The sequence below is a fragment of the Sturnira hondurensis genome, unplaced genomic scaffold (genome assembly GCF_014824575.4).
Source record: "Sturnira hondurensis isolate 20B ecotype Veracruz unplaced genomic scaffold, ASM1482457v3 Scaffold0001872, whole genome shotgun sequence".
In the NCBI taxonomy this organism is placed as follows: domain Eukaryota; kingdom Metazoa; phylum Chordata; class Mammalia; order Chiroptera; family Phyllostomidae; genus Sturnira; species Sturnira hondurensis.
In genome coordinates this window covers 24024158-24047903 of record NW_028074503.1, presented here as the reverse complement: position 1 = coordinate 24047903, position 23746 = coordinate 24024158, and the positions used below count along the sequence as shown (strand labels likewise).

Sequence of the window (23746 nt, the reverse complement as noted above, 5' to 3'; positions counted from 1 at the left end):
TGCTGCAGACTGTCTTGCAATGATTTGCCCCACCCCTCTCTGCAGACCACTGGTTGGGAACCACTCAGAGGCTCTTGCCTACAGCTCTTCAAGCTGTGCCCTGTACGGGGTGACTGGCCATCGGACAAGTGGGGCTGAAATCCAGCCCACACACTGATCACCTAACCAGGAGCCCTGATGCGGTGCTGCCCTCGGGTCAGCGGGGTCTCAGCCTTGAGGTCCCACGGCATGTGTGGCATTTTATGGACCCAGCAGCTGTCCTTTTGCTCCTCACTGCTCTCCCTAGAGCTTAATTTCTGGTGTAAATTAACAATTGATTCCTGATGCCCCAGGTTATTGGTGTTTCAGCCAGGAGCTCTGTTCTTCCTGGAGCTGCTACAGAAACTGGCGACGAACAGTCTTCAGTGCCTGTTGTTGCGTATTGGTTATTTGGAGAGCGCTGCTTCCCTCTGCACTTTCCCCGCTGGCCACTTGCAGCTGATGCTCTCAGAGACTGCAGGACCAGTTTTGCCCATGTGTCCACTGGTACTGGACACTGGCCCTGGGTCCTCAGTGCTTCATCCACGTGAGCTCATCTGCCATCCACTTCCCAGGTCCCCCCACACCTGCACCAGGCCCTTGGGGGAATGCTTCTCACACACCTATCGCCTAAGCAGGCACATGAGCAGGCACCCCGTCTGTGGGGGATGGCACAGTCAGACTCGGCCTTGTCTCTGGAGTCAGAGCCCTCCAGGGCATGCTGACAGGTGGTGAGAGAGATTCTGGAGCCCTGTGGGGGCCTCCTTGGATGAGGGATGCTGAAGGGGTCCTTTGTCTCAGAGCCAGAGATTGGGTTGCAGCTCTTTGTGCCGGTGAGGCCAAGGGTAGGAGGGCCCAGGGTGGCAGAACAGGGAATTCGGGAAAGCAGAGGCTGCGGGCCCAGGAAGCCAGCTACGTTGTTGCCAGGCATGAAGTCTGTCCAGCCGGGCACAGAAAGCCGCCTGCCATCAGCCAGCTGCCAGCTCCGCCTCCGCTCGCAGTTGCTCCTCAAGCACCAGGATGGGTGGCTTTGTTTTCCTGCGTTTCTCCTGGCCCACAGCAGAGTTGCGTTAGGGAGATGCCGGAAAGCACACAGCATGCAGTGAGTGTGGGGTTTAATTCCAGCCTGAGCATCCCTTTTTTTTTTTCCAACTTGCCTTTGTGTTTTTTCCTGGCCAGATAACGTTGCTCTCCACCTCTTCTCCCCTCTCCCTGTTTGCTCTCCGCAGAACAAAGAGTTCAAGACCCTGTCAGAGCAGCTTTCCACAGTCACCTCCACCCACGCCATGGAGGTGGAGAAGCTGAAGAAGGAGCTGGCCCACTACCAGCAGAGCCGAGGTGAGGACAGCAGCCCGAGGCTGCAGGAGGAGGTCGAGAGCCTGCGGACCGAGCTGCAGAAGGCCCACTCAGAGCGCAAGATCCTGGAGGACACCCACACCAGGGAGAACGATGAGCTGAGGAAGGTACAGTGGGGCCAGGGGAGGGGCGGCTCGGCGGCAGGCGAGCCAGCAAGGCATCCTCTCAGAGCTTCCCTGGCACTCAAGTCCCCGTGCTGACCATCCTCATGCTGACCGTCTCTCTGTGTTTAGATGTAAATTGCCCTCACAGGTATTCATTGAGCTCCTGCCATGAGCTGAACACTCAGCATCCCCGCAGGGGTACACTTGTGGCTGGCTTTGGGTGTCTTATAGCCTAGAATTTTCTACCATGTCAGCTTGGTGGCCTGAATCTTTGTTGACAAGAGAGATGGTACAGATATGGTGGCTTTTCGTCCTGACATCGCCTGCAGGGGTTACAGGCAACCTCCGGACACCACTGTTCGTGACAAGTGCTCTTGATCTTGGGGCTTTATCCTAAGTGCTGATAGTTTCGGCCTGACTCACCCACTCCGGTTGGTGTGCTCTGTAGGTTTACTCTCTACCCATAAGATTGCTCTTCCTGGCTTCGGCCCACACACTTCCATCATGAAAGTTAGGAAACAAGCAGTCCTTCTCCCTTCCCAAGTTAGCCGTTCAAACCAGGGATGTTCCGTGGGCCACTGGAGAGCCTCCCACGGAGTCTGGACAGTGCCGCTCTCTCCCACGTCCCTACAGTGGCCCTCGTGACACCTTGCCCTCTTGTTTTGTATCCAGCTGTGGCTGGAGGGCCTCAGTAGGTTGAGACTCTGAGGAGGGAGGAGTTTGAAATTCCTGATGTTGGAATAACAATAAGATATTATTGTTCCTGATCCATCATGGAACAATATCCATCATGTTCCTGATATTGTGAATAAAAATAAGAAAGTGGAATCCAAGGCAGAGAGAAGAAGCCAAGGTTAGAACTGGAGAGACTTGCGACTGGTGGCCCTGGGAGGAATAGAACAAGGAGTTCCCTATAGGGGGCGCCAGTGAAGCGAGGCATGTGGCCCGACTGTTGACCCAGCAGATCCACGAAACAGGGTCCCCTGTCTCCACTCACAGAAAGCACCTGAGTCATCAAGTCCCCAGCCTCCTTCCCTGCTGCTCCTTGGGCTCTGTGACTGGGGTCTCAGATCACTATTAATTTTTTTAAAATTGAAGAGAGAGAAACACTGATTTTTTTGCTCTACTTATTTTATGCACTTACTGGTTGCTTCTTGCATGTGCCCTGGGTGGAGCTTGAACCCACAACCTTGGCATATTGGGACAATGCTCTAACCAACTGAGCTAGCCTTCCAGGGTTCAGAGCACTTTTAAAATACCTAAGTTTCCATCCGAGGAGGCCTAAGGTTTATTATAGAAAAGTCTTCCTCAGCAGAGCAAAACAGAGAAATAGACACCTTCCTCCTCTCCTTAAAAAAAAAAATCGTTACTGTCTCCTAGGAGTGTGTTGAGCTAGGTCTTAAATACAGTGAGAGTTTGGAACTGACAAGAAGAAGAAGAAGAAGAAGAAATTCAAGGGCACTGCAAGAATGTGAACAATAGAACAATAGATACAGAGGCAGAACCAGAAAAACACCTTCCCTGACCTCGAACATCAGCAAATCCCAGGCTGGCAACCTGAGAACAAACGGGCATAAGATGATTCATTAACTGCAGTGTCTGCCTCTTTCCAGGAAGAGAAAGGAGTGGAAGCAGATTTATTCCTTCTCTGGGGTCTCCAGAACCTTTCATTCTGGTGGCTGCGGGGAAGCGAGGAGGCTGGCTTTCTTTTCTCCTTTCGTCTTCGGTGGCTAGTCAGGGTTTGCTGTTTATCGAAGGCACCATGTCTGGTCTTAACAAATGCCGAACAGCCAGACAATCGGTTTCCACTCAGGCTTGTCCAGGGCCCGCTCTGCATGGGGCAAGATGGGCAAGACAGGAAAAGCCGAGGGGGAGCAGACTGCGGGTAGATGTTTAATTAACGGGTCCGATGTGCCTGTCGGCAAACACTGTGTGAGAACCGGCATCCTGGAGATGGGGCTGACCACCTGGCGTTCATTGTCAGGCCACGTGGCTGCGTGGTCTTGGGCTGTGGGAGGCCATGCCCCCTGGTGTCCACCAAGTCATGTAAGTTAGCGGACACCCTTTCTGCTGAAGAGCCCATTGTTGTGGTCCCTCCCCAGAGCAGTCCACACCTAGGCCTTCAGCCTCCCTCCCTCAGCCTGGGTGCCAATGCCGTGGGTGTTTTGTTCTCTTTTAACACCATCGGTGATCCCCGTGCTGACCGACTGACTTGTGCCACTGAGCTGTTTTGTGTCCCTAATGAAAGGGACGTGGCTCCCAAGTGCAATGGCTTGTTATCCAGAGGCTGCTCTGCATGTCACCTGGTGGGGCCAGGGAGGCCTGGCTTGGGGAGAGGCTGCGGGCGGGTGAGGAAGAACGGCCCACAGCCAGGTGCCGGCTCTGAGCGAGGGTCCTTGACCCCTGTGAGGGGCGAAGGGCTGCCCCGGGCCCTGAGCGGCCAGACCAGCGGTGTTGGGGCTGTGTCGTGTCGTGTCTCCGGTGACTGAGCCACAGCCACACTAGTCAGTTACCTTGGGCCGTTCACTCTGAAGGTTTGGGGATTTTCCAGCAGGGAGGTATGACTGGCGGGGAGCGGGGCCCTCACGGTGGCATGGCTGAGTCTGCCCCCCAAACTCCTCCCCCAAAAGGCCCAGAGCTGATGCCTGGGGCCAGCAAAGACTGAGCTGGGCTCTCCGCAGCTCCGGGGTCACGGTTCCTAAGAAGGCTGAGGGTTGTTAGAAAGAGGGCCCCTTCCCTCCATTTCCATGGAAGGACAGTGTGTCATTGCAGAAATTGTGGAAGGTCATGGCCCTTCATTCCGCAGACACTTACTGAGAGCCCGTATTTGTTAGACACTGTGCTGCACACCAGGGCAAAACACTTTAAAAATCCTTACAATTGCAAAACACTTTACAATCCTTACGGATTGTAAATAGTTGTGGGCTGTGGGGGAAAGTACAGAGAGGACCTATGTACAAATTACCCACCTTGTGCTACAAGGAAACATGAAACAGAGTACAGGGGAGAGAGGAGGGCCTTTCGGGGCAGAGGAGGTATGGTTTCATGTCTGATGGCCAGAGTCAGTCTCCCTGAGAAGACGCCTGAGTGAGGGGAGGGGCGAACCGTGTGGATTTCTAGGGAGCAGGCAGCAAATGGAGCAGCAGGGGCAAGGCCTGAACAGGTGGGGGTCGGCTGGGCGGGTTTGGGGACCGACAAGGAGACACTTGGGCTGAGGTGGGGTGAGCGAGTGAGGAGAGGGTGGGGGTGATGAGGTCTGACCAGGGGGCTCTCCTGACCTTGAGGGCAGCGTTGGCCGTGAAGCTGGCAGAATGAACCCTCTCAGGCCCTCCGTCCCTGCAGCACGCACCGATTCCCTCCGTCCTGAACTCCTTCCNCTGATGGCCAGAGTCAGTCTCCCTGAGAAGACGCCTGAGTGAGGGGAGGGGCGAACCGTGTGGATTTCTAGGGAGCAGGCAGCAAATGGAGCAGCAGGGGCAAGGCCTGAACAGGTGGGGGTCGGCTGGGCGGGTTTGGGGACCAACAAGGAGACACTTGGGCTGAGGTGGGGTGAGCGAGTGAGGAGAGGGTGGGGGTGATAAGGTCTGACCAGGGGGCTCTCCTGACCTTGAGGGCAGCGTTGGCCGTGAAGCTGGCAGAATGAAGCCTCTCAGGCCCTCCGTCCCTGCAGCACGCACCGATTCCCTCCGTCCTGAACTCCTTCCTGGGGCTCTTGCTGCTGGAACAAGTTGTTGGAGGCCATAGGCTGTTGACATCCAGGTTCTTCCCAGGTCGGCCTTCGGATAGGTCAGGGGCAGCGTGGCACAGCAGTTCGGAGCCAAGGCATCAGATCCGGACTACCAGGGCCTTGCCCAGCCGTTCCCCTGCCTGGCCGTGTGGCCTTTGGCAAATTCTCCAATGTTTGGAACCTTAGCTTCCTTCCGAGCAAATGATGACGGTGCCTACCTCAGAGGTATTTAATACATTCGTCACAGGGCCCTGGCAGCGCGAGAGCTCCCTCAACGCTGCCCATCAACCAGCCTATAACTTCGTGGAGCAGGGCTGCGCCTGACTCTGCCTGGACGCCGTCCCCGCCCCAGCCCCGTGCTTCTCACAGCGGCTGCTGAATAACAACAGCACCGTGGTGCTGGGCCGGTTCTGCACTCGGGCGCCTCTCCTTTTGGGCTCTTCCCTGAGCCAAAGATGATTCCTGAGAGCGGGGAGGGTGCCCCACCCTGGGTTTTGCTTCTTTAACTGTGTGGGTACCCAACACAGCCCTGGGTCGCAGGTGAGTTCAGACTTTGTTTCCACACTGTCCTCTTCCCACCTCCTGTCTCTCCTTCTCTCTCCTCTGCTTCTTCGCCCCATTTCTCGTGGACTAAGTGACTTCCCCGTGTGCAGAGTATTCATGCTTAGTTACTTTACTCTCAGAGAAGAGGCAAGTGACCCATCACAGGACTTTGCAGAATTAGAAGTGTTGTCCCTGGCAGGGACTCTTGTAACTTTCTGCGCCATGGTGGGACATCCAGGGCCAGGGACGCAGGCACGACAGTGGGTCGATGAGCCCTTCCCTGATGGTCAGCCTCCAGCCGTGTGTTCCGTGGCGTTTACCAGAAACCTTGCCACAGTGCAAATGCCAAAAAGCTCACAGTGCAAATGCCAAACTTGGGGAAGGAAATAGGTCAAGACAAAAGCAGAGCCCAGAGCTGCTGAGTGCATTTGTGTCCCTACAGGTTAACTGGTAGGGGAAGTTCTTGAGCACAGAGCTGGGACGCGTGTGTCATTTAACTCACGGGGACTGTGTCGGCCTGGCAGTGACAGGATTCACCCCAGCATTGGCTCTGATGGTTGGTCCCAAGTAACCTTTTAGAAGGAGAAAACACTCCTGTTAATGCTGCCTGCAAAGTTAAAAGAACCCCCCAACCTAAAAAAAGTGGGGCTGCTGAATGAGGGTTCAGGAACCCCCCAAACCCAGCAGAGGTGTTATTTATCATGCTGAGGGGACATATCTGGCACTTGTTAAGTGTCTTTCCCTGCCACCTCCATCCTTGACAACTCACAAAAAGGAGGCCATTTGACTGCAGAGGTTTGTCACCAGCCATGTCTGCCAACAAACTGTCCTCACACGGGCTGGCTGGGAAGGTGGGGTGGGGGGGCGGCCAGGATCTGGGGAGATGTAGTGGGGGAAGCAATCTCTTCCTTCCCAGGATGTGGGGCCTGTCCCTCCCACTGTCCCCTAAGGAACAGGAACTGGGATCCCCTCCAGAACTGTTCAGGAAAGGAAGACAAAGCTCCCAATGCCAGTTGGATGTATGGCTTAGCGTAGCAAAGTCAAGTCCCTGGGAGGCCAGCCTCCATGATTCAAAGCCCTGGAGGGTGATGGAGGGGAGAGGGGAGGGCCCAAGCGGGCACATGCCGTTGGCCGTGGTTCTGCCAGACGGCAGTCCCCGTGGAGGCGTTAGGGTGCAAGTGGCTGCAGTGAAGTCGGGTGACGTGGAGCTGAGTTCATGGGGGTGGAGGTTTCAGGTCCAGCCCAGTGGTAACAGCATTTACTCTGTATCGGTCAGAGGATGTGTTCCTCTTCCAAGGGACATGACTGTCTGCTGGGTGCTCAGAGGAAGGTGATGAGGACGGTGAGGGATCCTGGAAGCCTGCTCAGGACCACCTGCTTTGCGAGCCACCCGAGTAATCAGAGGCTGGTTGGGGGAGGCCACGTCCTAGTTGGGTGGTCACACGGAGCTTCCCCACCTGCTGTGAAATCACCCCCTCACCTCCCATGGTCAGTGAAGTCGGGGGTGATGGCCTTGCTCCTGGCCAGGGTGACCGAAGTCCTGTCCCCCGATCTGTAGGTTCACCTCAGGCCCCACTCGCAGCGTTATTTGCAGAGGCACGTACGGCATGGGTTCCTGTTAGCTGTTTGCAGTCCGGTGTGACATCTGGAAAAGGAAGGTGCAGGCTATTTTGATGATTTGCTAAGCTAATTTGAGGGCCCCCGTGAAGTCATTGGGCAGCAAACTGCCTCTGGTAGCAGCGAATTACGTGCACTCACAGTGAGGTCCCTATGTTTTGTGTGCCTCCAGAGTTATCCGAGTGAACAGGGTCACGTGGTCTAGATGTTTCCGTCAACTGTAAATGGCGACAGCCCCCGTTTTTGTCTGGGGGGAGCACAGCCGCCTCCAGCGAACCTGGTGGTGTGACACCTGGCGGGGTGGTCTCCTGGTCCGTGTCGGGGGCTTCGGAACAGGATCAGCCCCCCTCCCCCAACAGAGAGTCATTCAGCAAGCAGTGCTGCCGGTTGAGGAAGCCTGCGTGATAGAAACCTGCTGCACAGGCGTCCATACCAGTTCCCTTCCTGTTACACACCTGCCCCTCGGCCCTGCTAGGCAGACATGCTCTGAGGGGAGCTACTGTGAGTCTTGTTCATTTTGCATCCCGCTGGCCCTTGGCAAGGCTCAGAGTGTGTGCCAGGAAGTGTCTGGTGGATGAACGTGCCATCCCAGGGGCCGGAAGGAGGCTCAGTGAGGGGCAGCTCCCATGATAAAATGGCACCATTCTCAGCGCTGAGTTGTCTCCTCACCCTCACCCTCACTGCCAAACCAGGTGTGAATTCCTCCGGGCACAAAACTTCTATTGGTGTTAGTTATAATAGACAATTTATCGTACATGTAACTTGCAACAACTTTGTACCTGCCTTATCTGATTTGATGCCCTGTCGGGGGCAGAACGTGTCCCTTGTCTGGCTGCTCAGGGCCCGGGGCAGCCCTTCGTCCCCTCACAGGGGTCAAGGACCCTCGCTCAGAGCCGGCACCTGGCTGTGGGCCATTCTTCCTCACCCGCCCGCAGCCTCTCCCCAAGCCAGGCCTCCCCGGCCCCACCAGGTGACATGCAGAGCAGCCTCTACTTGACATGAGGGCCGTCTTCTGAGTAGAAAGATATAAGGCCAGTGGATCCCAGCCGGGAGCAGCGTCTGAATTACGCACACTGGTCCGAGCGTCATTTCTGTGACTCCCAGTGGTCTGGCTACAGGTGAGCCTAGGAGAGAGACCACGTCTGGCTGAATTGAGATGGGTCAGAGCTGTGGTGTCGTGTAGCAGAGAAGGGACAGTTTCCTGGAAGACAGTTTTGAGCCATATTTTGGAGGTTGAAGACTCTTGGAAATGTGAAGCAGTTGGAAAGCGCTTGGAGCTTTTTGCCAGCCCCCGACAGCGGGAGAGTGTGTGCGTGTGTGCGTGCATCTACGTTTCTCTCGGTGGAGCCTGGGACAGCTGGTTCCCTGCAGACTGCTGGGGGGCAGTGGTGGCCATGGCTCCATAAGTGGGGGTCTCTGCCTTCCGAGTTGTGGGGCGTGGGGGCAGTGACCTCGCTCCTGGACTGCAGCCTGTTGGAATTTTCTCCTGACTCTCTACATGATGTTGAGGGTGAGGGGAACTGGTCTCTTGGTGTACATTTGTAGAGACAAAAATCTCTATGAAAGTGAGTTAACTTGAAAGGAGGGGGAAAGGAAAGAAGCTGGCATTTACACATAAGCGGCTGAAATTCAGCCTCCCCAAGGCCTCTGCCCCTCAGTGGGCATCCCTTGGGCCTCCCTTCTTGCCTTTGCTGCTAGAAGGTCGGGCGGAGTTTGGAAGGCGTTTCTCCGAGGGGAGTGCAGGTGGTCCCCTGGGAGCAGGATGGCCGCCTCTCCACCTTGTCTCCAGCAGTCCCAGCAGGTCACTGTCAGGTCTCGGCCACCTGCACGCACTCATTAGTAGGTGGTGGTGTTGTTTGGACACAGGTTGAGGAGAGTCCTCCCTCCTCCCCTTCCCCTGAGCAGACCATAAAACGTACTGACGATGGCCAGAGCGGATGCCTCGAACCAGGGGGAGGCCGTTCACCATGTCCTTCAGCACCCTCTGGGGGCAAGCTTGTGGCTCAGACCAGAAGCTGGGAGCCTGTCTCACTGCCCGTCTCTAGCTTCTGCCTCACCTCACACAGAGAACTGCACTTCGTAGGTCAGTGTATTTGCGCAGTGCTTTTTTAACAGCTTTGCTGGTTGTAATTCACATACCGTACCAGTCACCCATTTAAAGTGTACAATGAAAGGTTTTTAAAATATACACATATTCACAGGGTTCTGCAACCATCACCACAGTCAAATTTTAGAATATTTTTATCACCCCTCCCAAAAGGAACTCTATACCCCCCCAGCACCCCACCCCTGTCCTAGGCAACCACGAATCTGTTTGTTGCCTCTGACTCTGCCTAGGATATTTCACAAATTGGAATTATGTCATATGCGTCTTTGGTGGCTGGCCTCTTCCACTTGGCAAGTGTCATCCATTTGTAGCATGTGCCAGTACTTAATTTTATTGCTAAATAGTGTTTTATTATATGGGTATATCACATGTTATTTATCAGTTTATTGGTTGATGGACAATTGTGTTGTTGCCACTTGGGGGGGCATTTGGAACAATGATGATACAAACATTTATGCACGAGCTTTTGTGTGGACATAGATATTTGTAAATATATAATCTTTATTTGTTTTCCATTACCATTTAGTCCCTTTAAACTCCCCTCCCCCCACAGTTGCCACGCTGTTATGGCCACAGATTTCCATTTCTTTTGGGCGTAGACCTAGGAATGACCTTGCTGGGTCGCGTGGTAACTGTTTCACCTTTGGAGGCACTGCCACACGGGCTTCCACGGCGACCGCACCAGTTCGCACCCCCACCAGCAGTGAGCGAGCGAGCGAGGGCTCCCCTTTCTCCACACCCCCACTGGCACCTGTGATCTGCCTGTTTTTAGCGTGGCCATCCTGGTGCATGTGAAGTGGTATCTCACTCTGGTTTGATGTGCATTTCCCTAATGTCTGATGGTGTTGAGCATCTTGGCATATGCTTATTAGCACCTGGGAGAAATGTCTGTTCAAATCCTTTCCCATTTTTGTTTCCGGGGTTTGCCTTTTTAATCATTGAGCTGTACGTGTTCTTTGTGTATTCGGGGTACATGTCCCGTATCAGATGTATGATCTGAAAATATTTATTCCCACTTCGTGGGTTACCTTTTCACTTTGTTGATAATGCCCCTTGAGGCACAGGAGTTTTTTTGTTTTGGTGAAGCCCCTTCTGACTAGTACCTCTTTGGTCACTTGTGTTTGGCATTGTAGCTGAGAAGCTGCTGTGTGATCCCAGGTCGCAGAGATTTGCTTCTGTGTTTCCTTCCAAGAGTTTTATAGTTTTAACTCCTGCCTTCAGGTCTGTGGAACATTTGACATTCGTTTCCGTGTGTGGGATGACGTAGGAGCCCCACGTCATTATTCTGTACGTGGAAACCTAGTCATCCCAGCCACAGCTGTTGGAAAGGTTATTCTCACTGAATTACAACATGAGCCTTGTTTCTGGATTCTAATCCTTGCCATTGATCCGTGTGTCTGTCCTCATCTAGTATCTCACTGACTTACTACTGCAGCTTTGTTGTAACTTTTAGAATGAGTGGTGTGAACTATCCAGTTTGTTCTTTACCAAGATGATTTTGCCAGTTCTGGATCCCTAGATAGTCCATCCGGTTATTAGGATCAACTCGTCAGTTTCTGCAGCAAAACCAACTGGGGTCTTGGTAAGGGTTACATTGAATCTGTAGATCAGTTTGAGAAGTGTTATGTCTTAATATTAAGTCTCCCATCCTGTTAAATCAAGCTGTCTTTCCATTTATTTAGAACTTCTTTAATTTCTTACATTTTGTGGTTTTCACTTCTTTTGCTAAGTTTTATTCCTAAATATTTTCTTCTTCTTCTCCTCCTCCTCCAGGTCTTCCTCCTCCAGGTCCTCCTCCTCCAGGTCCTCCTCCTCCTCCTCCTCCTCCTCCTCCAGGTCCTCCTCCAGGTCCTCCTCCTCCTCCAGGTCCTCCTCCAGGTCCTCCTCCTCCTCCAGGTCCTCCTCCAGGTCCTCCTCCTCCTCTAGGTCCTCCTCCTCCAGGTCCTCCTCCTCCTCCAGGTCCTCCTCCAGGTCCTCCTCCTCCTCCAGGTCCTCCTCCAGGTCCTNTGGTGCATGTGAAGTGGTATCTCACTCTGGTTTGATGTGCATTTCCCTAATGTCTGATGGTGTTGAGCATCTTGGCATATGCTTATTAGCACCTGGGAGAAATGTCTGTTCAAATCCTTTCCCATTTTTGTTTCCGGGGTTTGCCTTTTTAATCATTGAGTTGTACGTGTTCTTTGTGTATTCGGAGTACATGTCCCGTATCAGATGTATGATCTGAAAATATTTATTCCCACTTCGTGGGTTACCTTTTCACTTTGTTGATAATGCCCCTTGAGGCACAGAAGTTTTTTGTTTTGGTGAAGCCCCTTCTAACTAGTACCTCTTTGGTCACTTGTGTTTGGCATTGTAGCTGAGAAGCTGCTGCGTGATCCCAGGTCGCAGAGATTTGCTTCTGTGTTTCCTTCCAAGAGTTTTATAGTTTTAACTCCTGCCTTCAGGTCTGTGGAACATTTGACATTCGTTTTCGTGTGTGGGATGAGGTAGGAGCCCCAAGTCATTATTCTGTATGCGGAAACCTAGTCGTCCCAGCCACAGCTGTTGGAAAGGTTATTCTCATTGAATTACAATGTGAGCCTTGTCTCTGGATTCTAATCCTTGCCATTGATCCGTGTGTCTGTCCTCATCTAGTATCTCACTGACTTACTACTGCAGCTTTGTCGTAACTTTTAGAATGAGTGGTGTGAACTATCCAGTTTGTTCTTTACCAAGATGATTTTGCCAGTTCCGGATCCGTAGATAGTCCATCCAGTTATTAGGATCAGCTTGTCAGTTTCTGCAGCAAAACCAACTGGGGTCTTGGTAAGGGTTACATCGAATCTGTAGATCAGTTTGAGAAGTGTTATGTCTTAATATTAAGTCCCCCATCCTGTTAAGTCAAGCTGTCTTTCCATTTATTTAGGTCTTTAATTTCTTACATTTTGTGGTTTTCACTTCTTTTAAGTTTTATTCCTAAATATTTTCTTCTTCTGCTGCTGCTTTTTTAAAGATTTTATTTATTTATCTTTAGAGGGGAAGGGAAGGAGAGGAGAGAAATATCAATGTATGGTTGCCTCCTGTGAGTCCCCTGCTGGGAACTGGCCTGCAACCCAGGCATGTGCCCTGACTGGGAATCGAACCGCGATCCCTTGATTCGCAGGCCCATGCTCAATCCACTGAGGTACACCAGCCAGGGCTATTTTCTTCTTTTTGATGCCATTATGCATGGAATTGTTTTCTTAATTTCTTTTTCATGTTATTCAGTGCAGTTCCTAGTGATACGATTGCGTTTTGTGTATCGATCTTGTACCCTGCAGCCTGAACTCGTGTATTACTTCTGAGAGTTCTGAAGTAGATTTCCTAGCATTTTCTGTGCATCAGATCCTGTCAGCTGTGGGTGTAGTTTTACTTCTTCCTCTCCAACCTGGATACCTTTTTTTTCCTTTTCCTCTCCACTGGTCCCAGCTAGAACCCCCAGTGCAATGTTGAATAGTTTGGTGAAAGCAGACATTCTCGGCTTCATCCTGAGGTGAAGGCTTTTAGTCCTTCATCGTGAAGTGTGGTATTAGCTGTGTGGTTTTGTGCACACCCTTCATCAGGATGAGTGTGTTCCTTCTGTTCCTAGTTTGTTGAGTATTTATATCCCAAACACTTGTTAGTGTTTTGTTAAGGATTTTTTTTCATCTATACTCACAAGAGTATGGTCTGTGGTATTCTTGGGATATCTTTGTCTGGCCTTGGTATCAGGACCTTAGTGGCCCCACAGAAGGAACTGGGACGTGTTCTCTCCTCTTCTGTGTTGAAGAATAGAAATTAATTTTTTTAAGTTCTTGCAAAGTGATAGAATGATTTTAAAGTGTATGTTCCCACTGGGTGTCTAGTGAAGGGGATGTGGACCCAGCTGCTTATACCCATCAGCTGCTCCACGCAGCACCTGCATCCGGGCCTTCCACACACATCGTCTCGTTTAACGCAGAAAACAGCCCCGGGAGGGAGCCAGGCAGAGCCGGGACGTGGGGCAGTGCAGCTCGGTCATTGTCTGCTTTAGGCCACACTCATGACGTGAGCTCCTTATTGATTTTTTAAATTTTATTTATAGTGCCCTGATTGGGAATCAAACTGGCAACCCTTTGGTTCACAGGCCAGTGCTCAATCCACTGAGCCACACCACCCAGGGCTCATGATGTGAGTTCTTTCTGGGGTGACTTGTGATGGTTCGGGCAGCCTCCAGGAAAGTGGGGCTCAAGTCTGAAAGCCTGGATTGAGGGGCGCTAGGCATGCGTTCCTCATCCTTTCCCTGCCCGGGTTCTACAGCACAAGGTTATTTCCTCACCTGTGTCTCGAAGGCGGGATGTGACGTCAGTGGGGAAGGTCCCTGGATGGCCTCCTGTAAAATGAGTTCAGGGAATTTCGGGAGAAAGTGTGAAGGTGACCCATGGCAGGTCGGCCCCTGTGTTATGAAAAATGGACCCCTTCCCCATCCTCCTGTATAACTGATAATTTCTCATTCTCTTACAGTGTGTCTGAACTGTTGCATTCCTATATCCATACAGATATCGGCTCCAATATTGAATAGCAGAATAATTTTATTCTTTAAAAACCTTGCCTCACACTGCCTTAATTCCTTCTCTAAACAGACCAGAACATTTTTTTGTTAGTATCTCTTTCTCTTTAGTCTCTTCTTTTCTGCCATTGTTTGCAGTAACAGTCACCTCTGGTTTCCTCTGGGGCTGTGGTTGGGAGCTAGACACTGGGTCGGGCAGCCGAGTGTCCACAGCCAGCCTTCTGTCCCTCCCCAGCCCCAACTGTGCTGGGCCAGAAAGACAGGCAAGGCCAAGGGGGTGGGGCCAGGGCTGGTTCTTCCTCAGGAGCTTTGGGCTTTCCTGAGCCTCGGATTTGAAGGCTCAGAATTTACCAAGACAAGCCACCAAATGCAAGAAAGCCAGTTATAGGTTCTCAAACAAGGCGCTGGAGCTGGGGGCAGACTCTGCGTGAGGCCCGTGGGGGCCCTGGAAGGCCGTGACCCGTGGTGAGCTCGTCTGGTGGAGTTGGTCTTTCAGCATACATGCTTCCCTTGAAATGAAAGCAGCTTTGACCGATTCAATTTTCTTAAATAAAAAGAGCATTTAAAGCCCTGGCTGGTGTAGCTCAATGGATTGAGCGCGGGCCTGCGAACCNCTGGGCCAGAAAGACAGGCAAGGCCAAGGGGGTGGGGCCAGGGCTGGTTCTTCCTCAGGAGCTTTGGGCTTTCCTGAGCCTCGGATTTGAAGGCTCAGAATTTACCAAGACAAGCCACCAAATGCAAGAAAGCCAGTTATAGGTTCTCAAACAAGGCGCTGGAGCTAGGGGCAGACTCTGCGTGAGGCCCGTGGGGGCCCTGGAAGGCCGTGACCCGTGGTGAGCTCGTCTAGTGGAGTTTGTCTTTCAGCATACATGCTTCCCTTGAAATGAAAGCAGCTTTGACCGATTCAATTTTCTTAAATAAAAAGAGCATTTAAACATAACCAGCTGAAAGTCAAACCCTACAAGAGGAGCCGTTCCGTTGCCCAGCTTCACATGGGAAACATTCTCTGTTCTCTTCCAGCGAGTTGCCGACCTAGAGCAAGAAAACGCCCTCCTGAAAGACGAGAAGGAGCAGCTCAACCGCCAGATCCTGTGCCGGACGCAGGGTGAGGCTGGAGCTTTCCTTCTGAGTTTCGATCGCTTTGCCGTGGCGACTTCCCCCCAAAGGTTCCCGGCAAGCGTGCAGCCAGTCAGGGTGCTGTGGTGGGGAAAATGACACAAGAGAGGGGGGTGATCTTGGCGTCCTGCGGTGGCAACACGGGGTTCTCGCGGGGAGACTCACGGTTAATGGGCAGCAGAAGGCGTGGGATCTGGGGTTGGGACGAGCCCTCAAAGACTGACTTCCCCACACTGCCGCACAGCCTTGAACAAGTCCCTGAACAACTGTAGGCCTCAGTCTCTTCACCTGCAGGACGGACGCTGAGGTGCAGCCCTCAGCGGACGCTCGGGAGCTCCGATGCTGCACTGCCCACAGGGCATGTGACAGACCCACGCTCAGGAGCCATGTCGCTGCCATTTGTAAATGAACCATTAGCACCCATAGTTCCCGTTGTGGCTTCTCCTCCCCAGTGGGCCCCATGCTTGTATTTGCTGAAGACAGGGTCATGGGTCATGTCCAGGTCACCTGTCTCAAGCACCCCCGGACCCTGGGTTGCTGTCAACCCCCATGTCCTGCTTGACCACAGAGGAACAGTGGGGGTCCCCACGTCCCAGTTCTCACCTGACTCAGGGTGGCCTCCAGCAAACCACGCCCCTCCCCCCACCCTCAGCTTCCTCCCCTCGACCACAAGAGAACTGAAGCACCTGAGTGCACAAACTCGTTTTGACCTCCCTTAAAAAGTTGTTTTAGTCCATGGAATGAATAATAAGTTTTCGGGGGAGAAAGGCCCATCCATGTTATTTTTTTGCCTACTGCCCTTCCTAACCTTTTGGCGTTATTTCCTCAAATCCCCTTTAATCTTCCTGTACTCCAAGAACTGGAAAGAGCGGGACTAGGGAAGAAACTCTGGAACAAAACCTGGGTTCTTCCAGGAGTTGCAGTGACAGTGGTCACAAGAGGGGTGAGAGGCCAGTGCATTAAAGGAGGGGGCTGTCACGCATGCCACCTGCGTCTCCCCCTCACACCCCAAGGGCAGGGTCGGCTTCCTGCTGCTGCGAAGACTTGAGCCGCAGTAACAAGCCTCCCTTTGCTGGGCAGTGGGTGGGAGGCTGGATAAACTCATCCGTGTCTGTGCCGGGGTGGCCGTGGGCAGCCTTTTAACCAGAGGTTAACAACGAGCATGCGTCCGTGCTTGTGAGGGGAATCCATTCAGAAAGGGAAAGTGTGGCCTCGACTGCTTGCTTCCCAGATGAATTCGCCCAGAACTCTGTCAGGGAGAACCTCCTGATGAAGAAGGAGCTGGAGGAGGAGCGTTCTCGGTACCAGAACCTCGTGAGGGAGTATTCCCGGTTGGAGCAGAGATACGACAACCTTCGGGACGAGATGACCATCTTAAAGGCAAGGAGGGCGGTCCCACGGCCCTGCAGCACCCGCCCCAGGGGCAGCTGTGGGCCCAACGCGCTGCTCAGTAAATCTGTGTCACTGTCCAGGGTGGCCCTGCCTGGCCTGCAGGGGCACATAGGGAGCAGCCTGGCCCCGTAGTCATGCCCGAGGACGGCTCCTGCCCCAATTTAGGGGGTTTACGAAGATCTCAGGAGATTAAGGAAAATCCCACCCAAGCGGATGTGTTCTCTTTCTTGTGTCCTGTTCTGGGGGCATCCGGTGTGCAACAGTAACGGCAGGGGGCGTTCGGATCTCAGCTGCACTAGCCGTTGATGAAATGCAATGTTCATGGAAACATTGTCGCATTTCAGGGTTTATCATGCCTTTTCACCACATATAAACATTCCCTCCAAAAACCGGTATTCGAACAAGACCCAGTAAGTTAATTGCGCAGAAACCGGGAAGAGAAACTGAAAAGGAACATAGAAATCGAAAATTCTCTCACCAAGGTCAGTTTTTAGTCTCAAAGCCAAACCGGATACAAGAAACACAAAGGTATTTTTAGATGAAAGGTGTAAATGGTAACCTCTGTCTCTAACAGGCTTACTGTTTTCTTAAACACTTGGTGGGGTGCAGGTGCTGAAGTGGGGGCCCCAAGGGGCAGGCATTCTGGAGGGAGCCCCCCGACAGGGCTGTCCACACTGTCGGGCGAGGCTGGAGGTCAAGGCTGGAGGTACGGACTTCTTCCCTGGGCCTGCATAAGCGAGTGGCCCCAGTGTCAGGGATCCGTGTGTCGTTGAGAGGCACCCCGTCCTTACAGACGAGGATGACGTCCGACTCTCGGGCCTGCTGTTCTTTGAAGAGCAGTCGTTCTTATATGACCTTAGTTCATTATGACTCTTCACCTTTTTGTCCTGAAACAGCAAACCCCAGGCCACAGGCGGAACCCGTCAAACCAGAGCAGCCTCGAATCGGACTCCAATTACCCCTCCATCTCCACATCTGAGGTCGGAGACACAGAGGATGCCCTCCAACAGGTGGAGGTGAGTGAGGCAGCCTCTGGGCTGGCCATGCATAGAGGGGGTGGCGGTTACCGGGTCGGAGCCCCCGCAGAGGTTCCCTTGTCTGCTGGTGGAGCCTGGAGTGCCCAGGGGCTCCTTCCCAATGCTGGGACCACAGGGGCCACGTGGACTTACAGACTGTGCTCCAGGGTTAACATTTGCCGTGCAAAACAGTACTTTACTGCTCACCCACCTGCTCTCCAGAACAGGAGGAAGAAGGGAGGTCCCTGGTTCCTCTTACAAAGCTAAGAACTGACAGCCGAGACAGGCAGTGGCTGACCTCAGAAGGAGCAGCTGAGTCATTACGAGAGATAGAATTTATTGTCCCTGTTTAGAGTCCCAGTGCAGACAGTGATGTCAATAAATACAAAAGAACATTTTCTTCCACGACTCAGAAGCTGGATGAAGCTCAGAGGACAACAAATATTTACTGAGTGACTGTGGTTTTCTCAGTAATAGCCTCTTAGCAGCTCTGCCAAATGCACTACACAGGGGACTTTATAGCCTGTATGCAGTTTTGTCAAAGGTACATAGACACAATTATTCCTCTGGCATTGGAAAAGAAGACAATCACAAGCATATAAAACATTATGAAGCACGGGAAGATAGATGTGGAAGGGAGACAGTTATGAAAACGCATGAGTTCTGAGCACGTCCCTGTGGGCGTGCTGGGAGGGGCTGGAGAGACTCGAGGACCAAGCCCAGGAAGGTCCCTGCCTTCGTGCGGCTTGTCTGGCCAGTTGATGGAAGACGTTTGTAGTGTAGTTGCAGGCCCTGCAGAGTGCTATGCAGAAAACTAAAGAGTGATAGGAGACCGTGAGTAATGCAATGAAGAAGACTCGAAGGCTGGACGAGGGGGGCCTCGGGGGAACGCTCTGTTTGCAGCCCCTGTGGTCTGCTGCTCTTCAGGGGCACTTAGCAAACATTCAAGAAGCGCCACCACACTCTCTCAGGTCTGGAGGCTTCCGTCAGAAGCCCGGATGCACCACCCACGTGCTGTGTCTGTGGCACTTCCCTCAGTGGGACTCTGTTCCCTCGGAAGCCAGAGTGGCAGGCACGGTCCTGGCTGAGCTCAAAGTGCTCCTTAAAGGCTGGTCGGGGCAAATCGCACCCTCACCTGCGTTCCCGTCCTTGCGTCCTGTTCCAGGGCCTCTGGGTTGCAGCAGTAACGGCCCTGGGTGTTCTGAGGGCAAACCCAGGCATGGATCTGAAGGAAACATGTGGGCGATGGATGCTGGAAGGGCTGTTGTAGGAATGGCTTCCCTGCCGGGGCCTGTGCTGGCTCTGTTTCAAGGCCCAGCTAAGGGGCACATGACAGCACATTGGTGCTGATGGGCGACCACACCGGTTCTTCGTCAGGACGCAGGATGTCCTGAGTGTTACAGTTTCTCAGGGATGAGACTGTTTTCCAGAAATGAGCCCCTTTAACTTCCAAATAAAAAGGCTGCCTCTTATCCATTTGTTCATGAAGTATATGATCGGTTACCTTACGTGGCCCACACAGGAGGAATATAAATGTTTGAGACCCAGATGTTATCTAGACAGAAAATGAACCCAGGGCACCAACTCTAATATGAGAAATGATGGTTGGTTGGCATTGGCTTTGTATCTGAGCCGTGGATTGATGCGTGGGAGGAGAGAGAAGACAGCTGACAGAGCAGTGGGCAGCGAGGCGCTGTATGGTTCCTGAGGCATTTATTCTGTTCACACCTCCTCTCCCCTGCTCCCTGTCTCTCTCTGAAGGAGATCGGCCTGGAGAAGGCGGCCATGGACATGACAGTCTTCCTGAAGCTGCAGAAGAGGGTGCGGGAGCTTGAGCAGGAGAGGAAGAAGCTGCAGGGGCAGCTGGAGAAGAGAGAGCAGCAGGACAGCAAGAACGTGCAGGTGTGGGAAGGGGCTGCGAGCCCCCAGCAGTGCCCTTCGGTGCGGGCCTCAGAGCCTCTGGGGGCTGCTCTGCCGCTGGGCTTCCGAGAGTGACTGTCTCGTGCTGAGTCACAGTGGGGTCTTCCCTGCACGAGCCCCAGATCGCCCCAGCTGGGAGGAAGTGGGCTTTACAATGCGCGATGCCCGCAGGGCAGAGGTGTCCGCTGTTAAAGCCAGCGGGGAGCCCATGGGCTCACCGCCCACTGGCAAAGAGGACTGGGCCGTACAGTCACAGTGCGGGTGCGAGCAGAGTGATGTTAGAGCGGAGAAAACGTGCTGCCTTCTCCCAGCTGGGATCCTGCGTGGGCCTGAGCTTAGCCCCATGGGGTCGGGCAGAACAGGCTCCCAGGCCCCAGCCTGCTCCCCATACCCACAGCCTCACCTCCGTCCAGGTTCTCATCGGTGCTGAGCACTGGGAGATGCTGTTGGGAGTCCTAGTGTCCCCAGGCATGTCACCTGCTCTCTGTCTGGAGGACCCTCAGCACTGGGCTACTGCCAGGCTTGTATTCAAAGTGTTTATGAAATGAGAGGTGGTGAAATGTGAGTGAGGAAATCCCCAGCCATCAAGGAACGTGTCATCCAACTGGGAGGACGACACAGAGCGGGCGAAAAACAGAAAACAACGGCAGGCAGTGCTGAAGGCGAGGGTGGGTACAGACCCACTGGTGCTCGTCTGCAGCGACCAGGAGAGGAGAGCCATTTGTCCTCTTGGGAGGGGCACAGGCTGCCTCTAATGGGACACAAGGCTGATTCGGATGGGTCTTACCGTTAGTGCCCTCGTAGTGGGTTTGCCGGAAACCTGTGGTCTGTTCTCAGGCCTCAGTTGCCAGCTGGGGGTTCGACCTGCTCCCAGCATCCTCAGCCCTGCCCGCCCCGGCTCCCGCTTCTGCACGGCCTCCTTTTGTAACACCCGACGTCCCCTTCCAATCAGAGGTGTTACAGGTGCTAATACATTCTTGGGCTTTTTTTCCCCTGAGCACTAAGTGGGGAGGTAAGTCTTGCTGAGGGACTTAAATCTCTTGGGCAGATGGGGTCAGAACGGAAAGTGGGAAGGCTAAGTTTATACGTGACTTCATACAGTTACAAGAGAAGCTGCCCTGAGGGGTGAGCACAAAATCAGACATTCGCATAGATGACCTCACACGGTGCCTGGCGTAAAAGTTTCTGGCGCACCCGGCTGCCCGTGAAGATTCACTCCCCTGGTTCCCCGCCATAGAGATACATGACCATTTTGAAATCCGGGCTTTAGGTCTTTTGTTTGTCTTGGTACCAAATAAAAAGGGATATCTCTTTGCTTAAAAAATAATCACCAAGCAAAGGTTGGAACTGTAGGCAGGGCGCCTGGCCCTGCCACTGCACCGAGGGTCTCTCCCAGGAGAATGACCAACCTCGTTCCAACAGGGTTCAGTGCGAAGTGCACAGTGGCGTGGGGGGCAGGGTCTTATGGAATCACTCTCTAGCATCCTGAACCCAGGCTCTCACTGGTGGTGTTCTTGGATCTTCCCTTGGTCCCAAGAAGAATCCTGAGACACCTGGTTCGTTATTCTGGAGAGTTATGGGCCGGGGTGTCAGCCGTAGAGACAGGCCAGCCCTTGTGTAAGGAATGACAGGGCAGTCTGTAGGGGACACCGTCAGTGCGGGAGTGACTGAGCCTGCCATGAGGATGGGGCCTCAGGGACAGCCAGCCAGGCTGTCTGTGTACTTGACTTTCCCTCTATCCAGCTCCCATTTCCCAGGCCTGGCCAAGTCACCTTGGCCACCAGGGTGATTCCCATGGGCTGCCCACTTAGAAACATGACAACTGTGTACATGAATGCCTACAGCTGTTTAAACTGAAGTAGCTGAGCTCTTTTCCAAGAGCCCAACGCACTCAGCAGTTGTCCATGGCCATGCGATAAATCCGCACCTCCCGGGATGCAAGCACAGGCCTGGCCCACTGGGCAGCAGGCCCCCGACTGCCCTGGGTTGGTCACCGCCCCCTGCTGATGCTGTGAGAGCTGAAGCAGAGGGCGGCGCCTTGGGGCGTCGTTTTCCCGGGTTGCAGGGTGGCCACAGTGCACTCAGCGCACCGTCCCTGATGTGGAAGGAGCTGCGGGAGGGGCTCAGGCGCAGTGCTGGCCCCGAGCCTGAGGCACACCTAGTGCAGCCGCAGTGGGACAGTGTGGGGCGGCCTCACCGGGAACTGAAGGTCACCAGCACTGTAGATAATGGTCACCCATTGCTTCAAACCACCCCAAGCAATTAGTTAGCCTTTGACGAAGTGTTTCTGTCCCTTCTCACTGGATGGGTGAGTAGGTCCCGAGTAATCACAGGGATCACTGGCCCCGCTGCATCCTGATGGACTAGTGCTCCAGTTGCTGCCGCCCCGTCCACTAGCTTGGGGTGCTGATAGCAGCAGCAGCTGGACATCGGGGGGTGGGCTGTCATGCTGCCTCTCATAGGGTGGCATGAGGAAGCAGGCTCCCTGCATGGTGCTCAGGTGATTTGCTGGGAACACAGTACATGCGCACACACATCCCAGAAGGCCTAAGAGTGGCTCAGGAGCCCCATTAATAAGCACAGAATTCTTACATAGCAGTTAACGTCTTTAACAAGTGCATGAGTCTTAATAGTGCTATTTCCTACTGCTGTTGAGACAGCACTGCAGACTCGGCGGCTTAAAACAATGGGGACCTACTGTCTCTGGTTCCGGAGGACGGGGGTCAAGAGTTAAGGCTTTATCACTAGTTCTCTGAAGGCTCCCGGGGAGAGGCTGTTCCAGGCCTGCCTGAGCCCTGGCGTTGCCGCCGCCCTTGGCGTTGCCGGCTTGCAGCTGCATTGCTACCATCTCCACCTCCATTTCCATGTGGCTGTCTTCCCTGTGGGTCTGTGCGCTCTTCTTTTAGGATAGTCCTAGGGCTCATCCAAAGACTGCATCTCAGCTTGATAACATCTGCAAAGACCTCATTTTCCAAACTAGGTTCCATTCACAGGTTCCAGGATTAGGGTTTCATCACTTCTTGGGGGTGACTTAACCCCTAACACAGAGTTACACATATTCAACCTGTGGTGCCTGTGAGGATCATGCGCATAAAGTTAAAGAGAGGGTGGGGATGGCCGGGTCAGGGAGAGGTTTATGGAGCGCTCCCGGTGGCCGGAGCAGTGAGCTGCATTTCAAAGGCGGGCAGAAAGGGCCCCGTCTTGACCCTCCCAGGAAGCACTGCTGTGGGATGTCTGCTTTGTAGGCTGCGCTCACCTTCCCATCTCTTTGTTCGTGCAGGCGGAGCAGCCGAAGAATGACCTGGATCTGGACCAGGATGCGGACCTAGCCTACAATACACTGAAGGTAAGGCTCTCGGGCTCCTGCCCCGCTGAGGGTGGGTGGCAGAGCTGGGCGTCCGTGAGGCTGGCTGTCAGCCTTGGGCTACTGACAAGTAAAGCCATGAGCACGCCATCTCCCCTTCTCACACTTGGAAGTGAAGGAAGTTTTGTGTTTACTACAAGGAACAATATATATGTTCCAGGGAGCTGTTTACTCTGTTCACAATACTTCTGACACAAAATGTGGGCTATTCCAGCACAAAGCAGTTCTCCTCTCCTCTGCGGACACCCACTGGGGGTCCTACAGCTTGTTTCCGGCACTGTGTACCAGAGCCAGCACAGGCCCACTGGCTAAGGGGCTCGGCCCCATAAGACTGCTGCCAGTTTGGCTACAAATCAGGGGTTCCCACCATGCCCTCCTCAAGTTTGATCATTTGTGAGAACAGCTGGCCCCCATGCTCATTCAGAACAGACGGAGATTGTGCCCAGCAGTCTCCTGGTCCTGTGACGCCGCAGCTCAGTAGCGCATTTTGTCCATACTTTTGGGTTTTCTTTGGGAAATGTGAATCGCGTTTGCCCCAGGGCCCCACCAGACTCTAAATGATCTGAATTCGTCTGGGACACAAAGGCGTTATATCCAGAGAAGCGTAAACACCTTCCAAAGCTGAGTTGTGGTGGTACTTCTGACTCTGACGACAGGTAGTTTTTCCTCCACTGGCGCGAACCGCGGGCAGCTTTCTGAGTGAGCAGAACGACGAAGGGCATTGCTGGCCTGGTCTGGGAAACACAGCCCGCGGGGCGCCCTGGGGTAAATGGCAGGAGGAGGGTAGCCACACATTCCGTTTCCTCTCAGAAAGTCACAAGGTTCAGCAAGGGATTGGGGCTCTAGGAAGTCTTGTGTGAAAAGCATTTGTTAATTTGTTTGAAATTAAGCTGGCCTTTCCACAAGGAAGGGCTTCCTAG

At 53.4% G+C, this 23746-nt stretch overlaps 1 protein-coding gene across 2 annotated transcripts in view; it reads left to right on the top strand.

Annotated features, from left to right (window-relative positions):
- The window catches only part of MYO5B (myosin VB), a 254815-nt gene that overhangs the window by 204655 nt on the left and 26414 nt on the right, over nt 1–23746 (top strand). For both annotated transcript variants that reach the window (XM_037034115.1, XM_037034116.1), the window contains exons 22-27: nt 1248–1481; nt 15039–15123; nt 16366–16514; nt 17423–17542; nt 19304–19444; nt 22743–22808. In XM_037034115.1, coding sequence (XP_036890010.1) covers nt 1248–1481; nt 15039–15123; nt 16366–16514; nt 17423–17542; nt 19304–19444; nt 22743–22808 — 795 coding nt within the window. The remainder of the gene's footprint in view (nt 1–1247; nt 1482–15038; nt 15124–16365; nt 16515–17422; nt 17543–19303; nt 19445–22742; nt 22809–23746) is intronic.